This window comes from Camellia sinensis, chromosome 5 (assembly GCF_055761805.1).
Source record: "Camellia sinensis isolate YWXY chromosome 5, ASM5576180v1, whole genome shotgun sequence".
Lineage (NCBI taxonomy): Eukaryota > Viridiplantae > Streptophyta > Magnoliopsida > Ericales > Theaceae > Camellia > Camellia sinensis.
Window position 1 is genome coordinate 132,713,984 of NC_138965.1, and position 13,733 is coordinate 132,727,716.

The 13,733-nt window shown below is 39.9% G+C and overlaps 1 protein-coding gene across 1 annotated transcript; it reads left to right on the forward strand.

Moving 5' to 3' along the window:
- The first annotated feature begins 3,576 nt into the window (after nt 1–3,576).
- On the forward strand, nt 3,577–11,362 carry LOC145791688 (uncharacterized). Its single transcript, XM_082872105.1, has 3 exons — nt 3,577–3,955; nt 4,831–4,880; nt 10,946–11,362. The coding sequence occupies exons 1-3, from the start codon at nt 3,577–3,579 to the stop codon at nt 11,360–11,362; spliced, it is 846 nt and encodes a 281-aa protein (XP_082728231.1).
- Nucleotides 11,363–13,733: the final 2,371 nt, after the last annotated feature.

Sequence of the window (13,733 nt, forward strand, 5' to 3'; positions counted from 1 at the left end):
GGCTTTCAAGTGAGGAAAACGGGCTCCGGAGAGCGATGAAGAACTAAAGTTGGCTTTTCAGAACAATTGTTGGCCTCCCACCCTCCTACAAGCTTCCTAACAATGAAAATAAGGCCTCCACCAAAAATGAACCAAAACGGATGCAAAATGGAGGTTCGGGGACCGAAACGCGCGGCCCGAGGCCCCGAAAATGGGCTGTTAAGCACTGGAGGTGGCGTTCGACCACGAAGTTGGTCTCTCGGACCCCAGTGTCCCTCAAAAGGGACTAAATAAGGTGTGTGCCAAAAACCGGAGCAAACGGAGGTGGTTAGGCGGCCCGAACCGAGGCATACGGCCGTCGGCTCCGAAAAACTGAAAACCGGGCTCCAAACGGGAAAAATGACCTACAACCATGAAACGTAGCCCACGGCCACTGAGAGATGGTCTACGAGACCTCTCCCTCCCATTGGAAAGAGAAAACGGAAAAAACGGGACCTGGTTCGCAAACCGAGGCAAAACACGAAAGAGCCCCGAAGTCCGGAGGCAAGGCTCGCAGCCGAGACTCTGAAACCTCAGAACGAGCACCATATGCGACATCACCAAGCGCTCAATCGGTGACGTCTGAGTCTTAAGGTCGGTCAAAAATGGGGTGTCTACAGACGTCAATGTGAAATGATTGGCTTCAATGTCTGATTGAGCTGCCATTATTTGCTCAATTGACATCATAGGAAGGTTAGGAAGAATAGGAGTTGGGCACTCAGCCCAGCAGCGCTTACGGGATCATTCAGATCTAGAAAGAGAGTAAGGAGACGGGACAAGGCCATGAAGTAGAAGAGAGATGTAATCGACAGGAGGGTCATTTTTTACAGCCTTTCTGCCCTGCTCAGTCTCTCTGTTCTATCTCTCACACGTAGAAGAAGAAAGAGATGGACGCGAATGAGGAAGAAGAAGGAGAAGAGTGCGATTAAGAAAAATACGGAGGAGAAAAAGACAAGAGGGAGAGAGAGCCGAGGCCGTTGATTGACCCATCTCGCTTTTGTCGATCGGTTGACGCAAGAGCGAGGATGCGTGTCCGGCATGTTTTTCGACGGAACAGAGAAAGACGCACGAATCGTATATATATGTATATATATGTTTTGAATTGTATAGATGTCGTTTATCACTATCATTTTCCTCCTCCTCCTCTTCTAGATTCTGACCCATGATTTCCTTTTGATAATGTCCCAGGGGGAGAAATTATATGATGTTATGTATTATGGTATTATTTTGTTATGATGATATGTACTATGCTATTATTTTCAAATTATGGTATTATTTGAAAACTAATCTGATGATTATGTATTTATCGTTTGATATCTTAGTCTCATATCATGTCTCTAATTAAAGCTTATTTATTACACATGTGCTAACCTATATATTTAGAAATGAATTCAGGGAGCATAACTTGAAGGTGAGCTTTTCTTGCTCCTAAATCAAATCAAAACATCATTGTGTGCCATCATCAAAAAGGGGGAGATTGTTAGACTTAATTATTTTGATGATTTATTTAATTATGTTTTTAATTTATTTGGAAGAAAAAAATATTTTGATGATTTATTTAATTATGTTTTGATTTATTTGGAAGAGAAAAATAGAATCAAATTTTATTTTGATGATTTATTTGAAAGAGAAAAATAGAATCAACATTTATTTTGATGATTTATTTAATTATGTTTTAATTTATTTGAAAGAGAAAAATAGAATCAAAATTTATTTTGTCCTATTATTTCTCACCTAAACCTTTATCGTATATGTTATTAGAATATATTTAATATTTGATTAAATCAGGAGTTCAAACAGCCCAAAATAAAGGTTCAAACAGCCCAAAAATTGTTGTTCAAACAACCAAGCATAGCAGCAGTTCAAAAGGTTCAAGTGGAAGATATTCAAATTTGTAATGATGGAGTGGAAGATATTCAAATTAATAATGATGGAGTGGAAGATATTCAAATGAATACAATGGCTATAAACAGCTATAAATTCAAATGAATACAACGGCTATAAACGGCTATAAGTTTCATTATATATAACAAAGCCTCTAATGTAAACAAGTTACAAAAAAAAAAAAAAAACCAAAAAATATTCTTTGATCTATAATCACTCACATCTATTCTCTAAAAAATTCTCTGAGAAGTGTTCTTCAATTTTTGTTTACATCTTCTTTTAGAAATTATACATTGAGACGTATAGCTTTAAGCCTATCTTTCCTATGTGAGGTTTATAGAAAAACCAGAGCTTCATTTTTATATCTATCTTTGAGAGATAATTCTTGGAGCTTTCTGTGAAAGCAAAAACACTTTCTTTTCAACCTTGTAAGAGTGTAATACACTTAGTGTTCTTGACTTAGAAAGTCTGTATAAAATTTGTGGAGGATTGCTCTATCTGTGAAAAGGTTGCTAGCACCCTGTAAAGCTAGAGTATAGTGGAAAATCTCAAGTGAAGCTTGAGGAGTGGACGTAGGCCGAGTTGAAGCCGAATCACTATAAATTTGTTTGCCTCTCTCTCCCTTATCTCTTTATTTATTTAAATTGCCATAGGTATATTTCACATTTTCACTGTGCTAAAATTATTAATTGACATAGTTGGAAGAACATTTGTTTTAATTATTTTTATTTCATTAACTATATTTATCTATTGTGCTAGTCATAATTTTTATTAGGGTATTATTATTTTTACTTGTAAAAACCTAATTCACCCCCCTCTTAGGTTATCTTTTGGGCAACAATTATACTTTGTTTTTGGCTTGGGATTTAATTCCCTAACATATCTTAGATGTTTTGGATCTAAGCTTTATGTATATGTTGGACATGAACTTGGACTTATGTGTGCATTGGTATATGTATATATGGAAGTTGTTTGTTCATTTACATCCTCACAGCTCTTTGGACATCATGGTTTAATATGTACAGGCCTCTGCCGACCCCTTTTATTATTTAATTGTTATTACTGTTAAGTAGGCCTTTGGTAATCACGGATTATTGGCTAGTTACGATGCTAAACCTTTAGGGGCAGATTTGGGTGGTGACAGAGCGGTATTAGAGCACAAGTTATACCACACGCACGTGTCCAAATGAGCTATAAGATGTCCGAGAAAAACAATTAGGGCATTACATTAGCATCAATAAGTGTGTGTGGACATGTTATGTGTATATGTGCTAACACGAATAAGTAAACCATATTTCCTATGTTTATTATTACCATGTTTTATATAGTGCAATGGAGAATGCAAGGAATACAGATGAAACTGAATCATCCGAAACAAGAATTGCAAGATTGGAAAGAATAGTTGAATTATTGACTCAGGCTCTAAGACAACAACAGAACCAACAGCCCCCACCTCTTCCTCCACCACCGGTGCAGCCAGAACCAAATGCCAATGATGATGTTATTGCTTTGATACAAAAGTTTAACAAAATAAAGCCACCCACGTTCCAGGAAGGTCTTAGGCCACTGAAAGCCGAAGCATGGATCCTAGAAACTGAAAAACTATCTGAAGTGTTCCTGTGTTTAGAGGCGCAAAAAGTGTTATTGGCTACTTTTACTTTATGAGAAGAAGCCATGCGGTGGTGGATGCTTATTCGTGATACAAACAATGCTATGACTTGGGCTCAATTTAAAGAAGCTTTTCATGATAAATATTTCCCTCAGTGTGTTCGAGACCGCAAAGTATCTGAATTTGAACAACTGAAGCAAGACACCATGTTAGTAGCAGAATATGAAACTAAGTTCACCGAACTCGCCCGCTATGCACCACACATGGTAGATACCGACTATAAAAATGATAAAAATTTTGAGGGTGGACTTAATGAGGAGATACTTGATCGGATCAATGTTTTGAAATCACTCAAGTATGTGGGTGTCCTTGACCGAGCTATTATAGCTGAGGCAAATGTGGCAGCATTGAAACAGGCTAAGACGCCGGTGACTGAATGGCGGGGTAAGAGACAAAGTTTTAATTTCAAAAAGGGCCGGAACAACACATTGAATAAAAAGCAAAATACAAGGTCGACAAGTAGTTCCAGCCAAGGGAGCAATTTCATACCATCTTGTCCAGAATGTGGCAGAAGACATAAAGGAGTTTGTTACAAAATTTCCAGGGCATGTTACAGGTGTGGCAAGGTGGGCCACATGGTCAAAGATTGTCCTCTCACATTTCAAGGCACTAGTAGACCCATATCAAGTGATGCAGCATCAACCGCTGCACCAAAACCCAATCCTAAAGTTACCGGGAGAGAACCTTTGAGGTAAGGTCGGGTGTTTGCACTTGTACCAGGAGATGTGCAGAATACCGAGACAGTTGTCTCAGGTATACTTCCAATTTGTGATTGATTCGGGGTCCACATATTTCTTTGTCTCGCATGCTTTTTCGAGAAAATTATCTAGACCACTGGAACCCATAAATTATTTATTAGTTGTGTCTTCACCTACTCGAGGCTCTATGACTTGTGCTCATATGTATCCTGCATGTAAGATTGTTATTGGGGATGTGATTTTATATGTTGATTTGTTGCCTCTAAATCTTGACCACTTCGATGTAATTTTGGGAATGGACTGGTTAACAAAATATCGTGCCTGCCTCTATTGATTGTGTAACAAAACAAGTTGTTTTTCATCCACCTGGGTTGCCTGAATTTATATTTAACGGAGTTGGTGTAGTACCTCCCCCATACTTAATTTCATCTACGAAAGCCTACAAATTGATTAAAAAGGGGTGTAAAGGGTATTTGTGTTGTATATTGACTGTGCATATTGATAATAAAGCTAATGTGGACAGTATTCCTATAGTCAGAGAATTTCAAGATGTTTTTCCAGATGATTTTCCAGGGAATTTGATTGACAAGGAGATTGAGTTCACTATTGAGGTGATACCAGGTACACAGCCAATTTCCAAAGCTCTGTATAGAATGACACCTACTGATTTGAAAGAATTGAAAATCTAGTTGCAGGAGTTGTTGGACAAAAAGTTTATCAGGCCTAGTACATCACCGTGGGGCGCTCCAGTTTTATTTGTAAGGTGACAGTGAAAAACAAGTACCCGTTGCCTCACATTGATGATTTATTTGACCAACTGCAAGGTACTCAAGTCCTTTCCAAAATTGATCTTAGATCTGGATACCACCAATTGAAAGTCAAAGCTGAGGACATTGAAAATACTGCTTTTCGAACAAGGTACGGACATTATAAATTTCTTGTTATGCCTTTCAGAGTTACTAATGCACCTATTACATTTATGGATCTTATGAACAAAATTTTCAAGCCATTCCTCGATGAATTTGTAGTTGTTTTTATAGATGACATTTTGATTTATTCCAAAAGCAAAGAAGAACATGAACATCATTTGAGAATTGCCTTGCAAACCTTGAGAGAGCAGAAATTATATGCAAAACTAACAATGTGTGAATTCTAGCTTGATAATGTTATGTTTTGGGGGCATGTGATCAATAAGGATGGCATTTTAATTGACCCATAGAAGATAGAGGCAGTTGTGAATTGGCCTAGTGTAGACGTGCCCCGAGAACTCCCCGGCTCCGCGCGCGATGGGCACGAAATCCGTTTTGTTTTTAGGCTACTATAAGTTCGAACTCGTGTCACGGTTCTGAATCTAATCTCGCAAAGTGCAATGCAAGACCGATAAATCACCAAAGAGTCCAAATCCGGCAAATCGTTTTGGAAAACTGATTTTTATAAAGAAGTGCCAAACATGGACTGCTTTGTCAGATACAAAGTCGCCACTTAAATATTTTATTTTGGGAGAATTTAGGAAACCTTGACTTGTGCCTAAGGCCACGTGTCCGTCATCACCAAAGTTGCCTCGGCTAGGGAACTTGGGTACGAGAGGAGAAGGTCATGCAATGAGCACCCCTATTCGCCCGATCAAAGATCAGCCTGTACTAAGCATGATATTTTGTTTTTGAAAACACATGTGTTCTTATTCCGGTTATTAACCTAGAATTACTATGTGATGCGCACAGCATACAAGTATAACCTAGATCGCCTAAGTTGGAACAAAACATTACATGTTCGTTTAAAAACGGTTTAAAGTTGCTACTCGCATGTAGGCTAAATTGCGGATTTCAATGAATTGTTCTAATTCAAGCAATCCAACCTTCACCCACAGGCATTCAAGCAGTTAATCACATAAGTAGTTAGCCTCATGGCAAGCATGCTTTCATGGCAACATTAACACACATGCAGTATGCTAAAGCGTAAACACTCACAGTGTACTCCAAGCCAAAATAGAGAACTAGTTAGAAATCATTCATGATCCTAGTTCATGTTAAGATGGCTAATGCAACACATGCGAGAATGCAATTAAAGTAGGCTCGGCTATTCTAAGATGGCATATGAAATGCAACTTGGTACATGTATTCAAATAGGAATTAAAATACAATGCAGTTAGTATGATGAGCCGAGCCCGGTGCATGCAATACAGATGAATGGATGCACGCATGCAAAGCATGACATATGCTAATCGAAATATGCCCTAGAACTAACCATCGTAAGCGGTTAAGTAAAAAGGAGAAAGAAATGGGGGTTGGAATACATGCATCACACACACGCACGCTTATTACAACAGTTGGCCCTCTCGACGGAGGGTCCGAATAAGAAGCTAACTAGCTAATCTAAGCTAATTGAACTAATTATTATAGAATAAAGCTAATTAACTAATCCTAGTTAACTAACTATTATAAAACAATTAAGCAGCTAAACGTATTAACTACTTAAGTACAGAATCCAAAGCATAAACTAGCTAAGCAAATTAGCTAAGTAAAGCAGTAAAACAATGTCCTCAGAGGAAGAAGATTGCATGCATGCTCGGCTGCCTCGTTCGAAAATCCAACGCGATGCCCCGATTTGCCTCTGTTTGCAACTGTTCTCAGAACCTTGCACCAAGCTCCAGAAAGCTTCCAACTCACCTTGGGAACCTATGGGAGGATGGCCGACCACCTAGGAGTGTTTCCAGCCACTGGCCGACCACTTTTTGTTGCTACAGACTAGAAAAAGTGGTCGGCCAGCTAGTTTTTCTGGCTAACCGGCCAGTTTTTGCTGCATTTCTCCAGTTTGCTACAACAGAGAGCAAGAAAGGGCATGGCAATGTATTTGCAAGATATGTGTGCACATCCACCCTCCCTATCATTTCATAAGCTCAAGGGAGTGCGGTTCTCGACCTTCAGGCCACCAATTGCGCATCTCGATGCATGATGGCCGAGAGGCAAAGTTGCACAATTCAATATGAAATAAATGCACACATAATCACATAAAGCCTAAAACTCTATCATGTATGATCAAGAGCGTTGACGACCGAGAATTGAGGCACGTTTCATCACTTCAAGTATGAAACGCCCCTCGTTTCTCGTGTTTGGACTAACACCTATTCCAAACAAAATGCAACATAAGCATGGCATACACAATGCGACTCAAGTATGCAAACATGCAATGCAACTTAAGCATGCAAACATGCAATACAATGAAACGAGCATGCGAACAATATGTAAGGGACGAGCATGCAAACATGCAATGCAATGTAACATAGCATACTCAATGCCAATGGCATGCACACTCAATGCAAAGTAATAAAATAGCATACACAATGCAAATAACAACATGGCATTCACAGTGCAAGGCAACATGGCATACACAATACTCGATGGACTTAAACCAAAATGGACAGACCTCAGTCATGCCCAAATCAGTGGCCACAACTCCAAAACAAAGGCATAGAGATCAAGACAAAACATGCTCAATGTAATGGCCCATCAACTAGGCCTAAGAGCACAACTCTCAAGAGTGCTCAAAGAGTGATAAACATGGAAGTGTAACAACACTAAAGGCTCTGAAATAAAGCAAGAAATGATGCCAAATCATTCAAACAACACAAGCATGGCATGCTAGGGTCCTTAAGCATTAAAGCTAGCAAAGAGGACTACAAAGGGGGCATGCAATACATGGCACAAATGCATGAACCAACCATGGACAGAGCTTAATTAGGTCTAAACAAAGACCAAAACATGCTAAGATGGAGGCTCAAGGACTTAGGCAAGATGGCATACACATTGGTCCATAAGCTAGACAACAAATGCACAACACTCAAAGGCACTTAAAGAGTGAATGAAGTGGGAACATGACAATGCTACATGCTCTGAAATGTCATGTTAAGTGATGCTAAATTATGTACACAACACAAATGAAGCATGCTATGGTACTCAAAGCTCAAAGCTAGCATATGCATTTGTACTACAACTATGCAAAACATGAAGCATATGGCCAAGGCAACCCAAAACAGTCCTAGAACATATCAAAATGAGTCTGAAACATGTATGGAAGGAAGCCAAAACAAGCTAGCATGAAGGGCACAAAGCATGGATAATACAAGGCAAATAAGGTGGATTACACTACACCTATCAAGACCAAGCATGAGATGACTTAACCAACAAAAAATCAGAGTTATATCATGGCAAAATAACCCCCAAAACACATTGAAATGATAGCTTGCAAGCTTAGGCATGAAGGCATACGCAATGATTCATGTTTAAGACATGAAGGGAAAACCCTCCAATGCATTGAATAAGTGAAAGATGCAAGTGTGTGGCCACACTATATGGACGGAAATCACATTTCAAAAGATGCCAAATCATTCAAATTGGTCAAGCAATGCATGCTAGTGGACTTGATACACAAGGCTAACAAGCTAGAATGCACTATAGCTATACAAAGCATGGCATGCATGACCAAAATAATATAAATCAGAGCTAGAGCATGCTAAAAGATAGACAAAAGCTTCTTGAAGTTAAGCCAAAATCATGCTAGAATGACATATTAAAGCATGATACACATTAGGCTAGTTTATGGAATTGTACTACAAGTGCATGGAGCATGCAAGGGGCCATCAAACCCACCCAAAACAGAGTCATGGCATGCTAAAACAACACCAAAAACCTACTGAAATGGAGTCAACATAAGCTAGAAAGACATGCTACTTCATGAAGCATACAAGACTAGTTTATGAAATTTACACTACAAGTGTATTAAGCATGCATGAGGTGATCAAGGCAACCAAAAATAGTGGCATGCCATCCCAAAATAATCCCAAATACATGCTAAGAACAAGCCAACACAAGCTTAATAAACATGCTCAAACATAAGGCATATGAAGCAAATATGTAAAACACAAGGAGAGGGGATGATCCTCTCCTATTTGGGATCCCAAAACCACCTTTCCACCACTAAAAATCCTCTGGATTTTAGTGGTAGAAAGGTCATGCAAAGGCTAGAACAAGAACCTAAAGTGATGGCTCAAAACAAGTCCTAACAAGGCCTAACAAGGGATAGACTACCCCCAACACAAAAGTGACCTTAAACAAACAATTTAAGCATGCAAAAATAAAACATTTTGTAGTTAAGAGTTAAGCTTAAATCAGCATGCAAATAGGCCTAAAAGCTTAAGCAAAATCAAGGGATTTAAGGGTTAGAAGCTCACCCTTGATGAACACCTTCAAAACCACAACTCCAGCAGGTTTTCCAAGCTCAAACCAATCTAACAACACCAAAACCAGCTCCTAAGCACCTCAGCAACAAAAAGATGGTGTTTGAGTGTGTGTTTGTGTGTTAAAGTATGATAAAACTACACTTTAAGGCACAAAACTGAAGAACAAGAGCAAGATAGATACAAAGGTGTGTATGTATAGCTCAAAGCACAAAATCTGAACCTAAAGCATGAAGGAGGAGGTTCTCCTTTATAGAGAACCAATGCTGAAGCTCATTAGACAAGCTTGGGGTCCAAGGCCATCCCTCCATACACGTGTATGGAGGATGGTTCTGGTGCCTTCCAGCTGTGCCAGCTGGATGAAAATATCTCCAAAAAGGTGACAAAAAGTAGCTGACCACTTGAAGTGGTCGGCTAGCTACTTGAAGTGGTCGGCCGACCACCACAAGTGGTCTCCCAAGATGAAAACTAGTCGGCCATGGTGGGAGAGAGTCTAAAGCATGAAAACAATGCAGTGGTGTGGTGGCCGACCAGAAAAGATGGCCCAAAGACCAAGGAGACCAATTGGTAGACCAGAAAATTGGCTAGCGGGGAGGAAAGTGGTCTCCAAGGGGAAGAACTGGTCTCCCACCCTTGTACCATCTTCCAAACAAGGAAAACAAGGTTTGTACCAAAAACAAACCAAAAAGGATGCAAGACGAAAGTTCGGGAGGCAAAGCGCGCAGCCGAAAGCCCCGAAAACTAGTCTACGAGCTCCAAAAGTGGTTTACGACCACAAAAGTAGTCTCCCGGACTACAGTGTCCCTCTAGGGAGAGGCAACAAGGTGTGGTTCAAAAACCATGCCAAACGGAGAACGTTAAGCAGTCCTGAGTCAAGGCACGCTGCCGAAGGCTCCGAAAACCGAAAACTAGTCTCCAAATGGGAAAAGTGGTCTACGACCACAAAGAGGTGGTCCACAGACCATCTCCCTCCCTCCAGGGAAGAGAAACAAGGCTTGGTCCGCAAACCAAGCCAAAGCACAAAGAGTTTAGAGGCCCGGAGGCAAGACTCTCAGCCAAAACTCCGGAAACCCTAAAAGAGCACAACATGCACTATCACCGAGTGCTCAACCGATGACGTTTGAATCTTAAGGTCAGTCAAAAATGGAGTGTCTACACCTAGACCGACTAATGTTACTGAAGTCCAAAATTGCTGGGGTGTTTCTTGGGTTTGGTTGGATACTACTGAAGATTTGTGAAAGACTTTTCCAAAATTGGTTTGCCTTTGACCTAGTTGACATAGAAAGGAGTACTGTTTGACTGGACCGATTAGAGAGAATCAGCTTTCAAGAATTGAAGACTCGACTCGTGACTGCACCGATTCTCACCTTACCCTCAGGTATGAATGGATTTACTATTTTTAGTGATACCGCTTATAAGGGTTTGGGGTGTGTATTGATGCAGAATGACAAAGTAATAGCATATGTTTCTCGACAATTGAGGCCATATGAAAAGAATTATCCAACTCATGATTTGGAGCTTGCCGCAGTAGTATTTGCATTAAAGATTTGGCGCTACTACCTGCATGGAGAAACATGTGAGGTTTACACAAACCGCAAGAGCTTAAAATATCTCTTTACCCAAAAAGAGTTGAACATGAGACAACAGAGATGGATGGAATTGATAAAAGATTATGACCTGCAAATTGTGTACCATCCGAGGAAAGCTAATACTGTTGCCGATGCACTTAGTCAGAAATCAATTGGGAATTTGGCTTGTTTACTTACCGGGCAAAGAGAATCACTACAAGACCTTAAGAAATTTGAAGTTAAAGTTGTATTGCAGGAGCAAAGCAGGACTTTAGCTACTATCTCCACCTAATCGGCACTTATTGAGGAAATTAAAGAGAAACAACAAGAAGATGACTTTTTGAAAAAGATTATTGATGAACAGGAATCGAAACTGAGGCCAGACTGTGTTTGAAAGTGATGTGTTGAAATTTCAAGGTAGATTGTGTGTACCGAATGATCCCGAATTAAAAAAGCGAGTTTTGCAAGAAGCCCACAGATCAAAACTTTCTATCCATTCGGGAAATACAAAAATGTATCAGGACTTAAAGTTGAATTTTTGGTGGCAGGGAATGAAGAAAGAAATTGATAAGTTTGTGTCAAAATGCTTACAATGCCAACAAGTCAAAGCCGAGCATCAACGACCCGCAGGATTGCTTCAACCATTGCCAATATCGGAATGGAAATTGGAGCATATTACCATGGATTTTATTATTGGACTACCTCGCTCCAATAAAGGTATGGATTCAATTTGGGTAATTGTTGATCGTTTGACTAAGTTTGCTCATTTCTTACCTGTTAAAATGATTTATAATGCGGATAAGTTGGCTACAACTTACATTAATGAGATTGTTAGATTGCATGGAGTGCTTGTGTTCATTATTTCTGATAAGGACTCAAAGTTCACATCAAGATTTTGGCAAAGTCTGCAAATGGCATTGGGACCTAATTAAAGTTAAGCAGTGCATACCATCCACAGATTGATGGCCAGTCAGAAAGAACAATTCAAACTCTAGAAGACATGCTACGTATGTGTGTGCTTGATTTTCAAGGGAATTGGGAAACTCACTTGTCTCTAGCTAAATTTGCCTACAATAACAGTTTCCATTCGAGCATTGGTATGGCGTCTTTCAAGGCATTATATGGTAGAAAATGTCGGTCTCCTATTTGTTGGGTTGAAGTTGGAGATGGGCCTTTACTTGGACCTGAGATTGTGCATGAAACGATGAAAAATGTGAAATTAATTCAACAGAGATTGAAAACTACACAAAGCCAATAGAAGAGCTATGCAGATGTCCGAAGGCGAGACATGAAATACGAAGTGGGTGATCATGTTTTTATTAAAGTGACACCAATGAAAGGACAGACTCACTTTGGAACCAAGGACAAGTTAGCACTGAGGTATGTTGGGCCGTATGAAATCATCTAAAAGATTAATCCAGTGGCATATCAGGTAGCACTCCCTCCCGAAATGGAACATATGCATAATGTCTTTCATGTGTCAATGTTGTGGGACTATCTTCGGGATCCTTTCCATGTTATTGAGCCTACCCACGTGGTGTTGAGTGATGACTATTCTTATAAAGAAAGGCCCATTTAGATTGTAAATCGGCAAATCAAGAAGTTGAGAAACAAAAAAATCCTATTAGTGAAAGAGGACTGGAAAAATCATGGTGGCATTTATGCAACCTGGGAAAGGGAAGATGATATGAACAGGAGATACCCGGACCTCTTCCCGTTTGACCCTATATTCTTCCTGGAGGAAGGTAATTGAGTTTGAAGGACCAAACATCCTAAGGGGAAGAGAATGTGACAATCGCCTCTGTAGATGTCCCCAAACGCCTCGGGGGGGATGAGTCTCCCATTTCGTTCGATATTGGGCTCACTACAGTTTGGACACTCAATTTGTCACGGTTCTAAGTCTGAACCAAAGAGTCCAAATCCGACAAATCGTTTTGACAAAACAGATTTTTGAAAGAAGTGCCAAACATGGACTGCTTTTCCAGATACAGAGTCGCCACCTAAATGTTTTATTTTGGAAAAATTTAGGAAACCCTGACTCGTTTGCCTAAGGCCACGTGTCCGTCATCACCAAAGTTGCCTCGGCTCGGGAACTTGGGTACGATTGGGGAAGGTCACTTCGTGAGCACCCCCGCTCGCCCGATCAAAGATCGGCCTCTACTAACCATGATATCTATTTTTGAAAATATTATGTGTTCTTATTCCGGTTATTAGCCTAGATTTACTATGTGATGCGCACAGCATACAAGTATAGACTGGATCGCCTGAATTGGAACAAAACATTTCATGTTTGTTTGTTTGAAAATGGTTTGAGGGTGCTACCCGCAAGTAGGCTAAGACATGGATTTGCCACCCTCGGGTAGGCTTAGAAAACATGATTTTGCCACTATCTAGTAGGCTTAAAATATACATTTGATGAATTGTTCCAATCCAAATAACCCAACCTTCACCCACAGGTATTCAGGCAGTTATATCACATAGGCAATTAGCCTTATGGTAAGCATGCTATCATGACAGTCACTCACACGCATGCAAGGATGCTAAAGCATAAAACTTACCGAGTACTCCAAGCCAAAACAGAAACTAATTAGAAATCCATGCATGATCCTAATTATACAGAAATGCCTAATGCAACACATGCAAAAGTGCAACTATAGCAGGCT

Bases quoted from the DNA above. Each gene is read 5' to 3' on its own strand.
- LOC145791688 (XM_082872105.1), top strand. From the start codon at position 3,577: ATGCGGTGGTGGATGCTTATTCGTGATACAAACAATGCTATGACTTGG. The intron at 3,956-4,830 runs GTAAGAGACAAA...ATGTTTTTCCAG, and splicing joins GCCGGTGACTGAATGGCGGG to ATGATTTTCCAGGGAATTTG. The intron at 4,881-10,945 runs GTGATACCAGGT...GTATTGATGCAG, and splicing joins AGATTGAGTTCACTATTGAG to AATGACAAAGTAATAGCATA.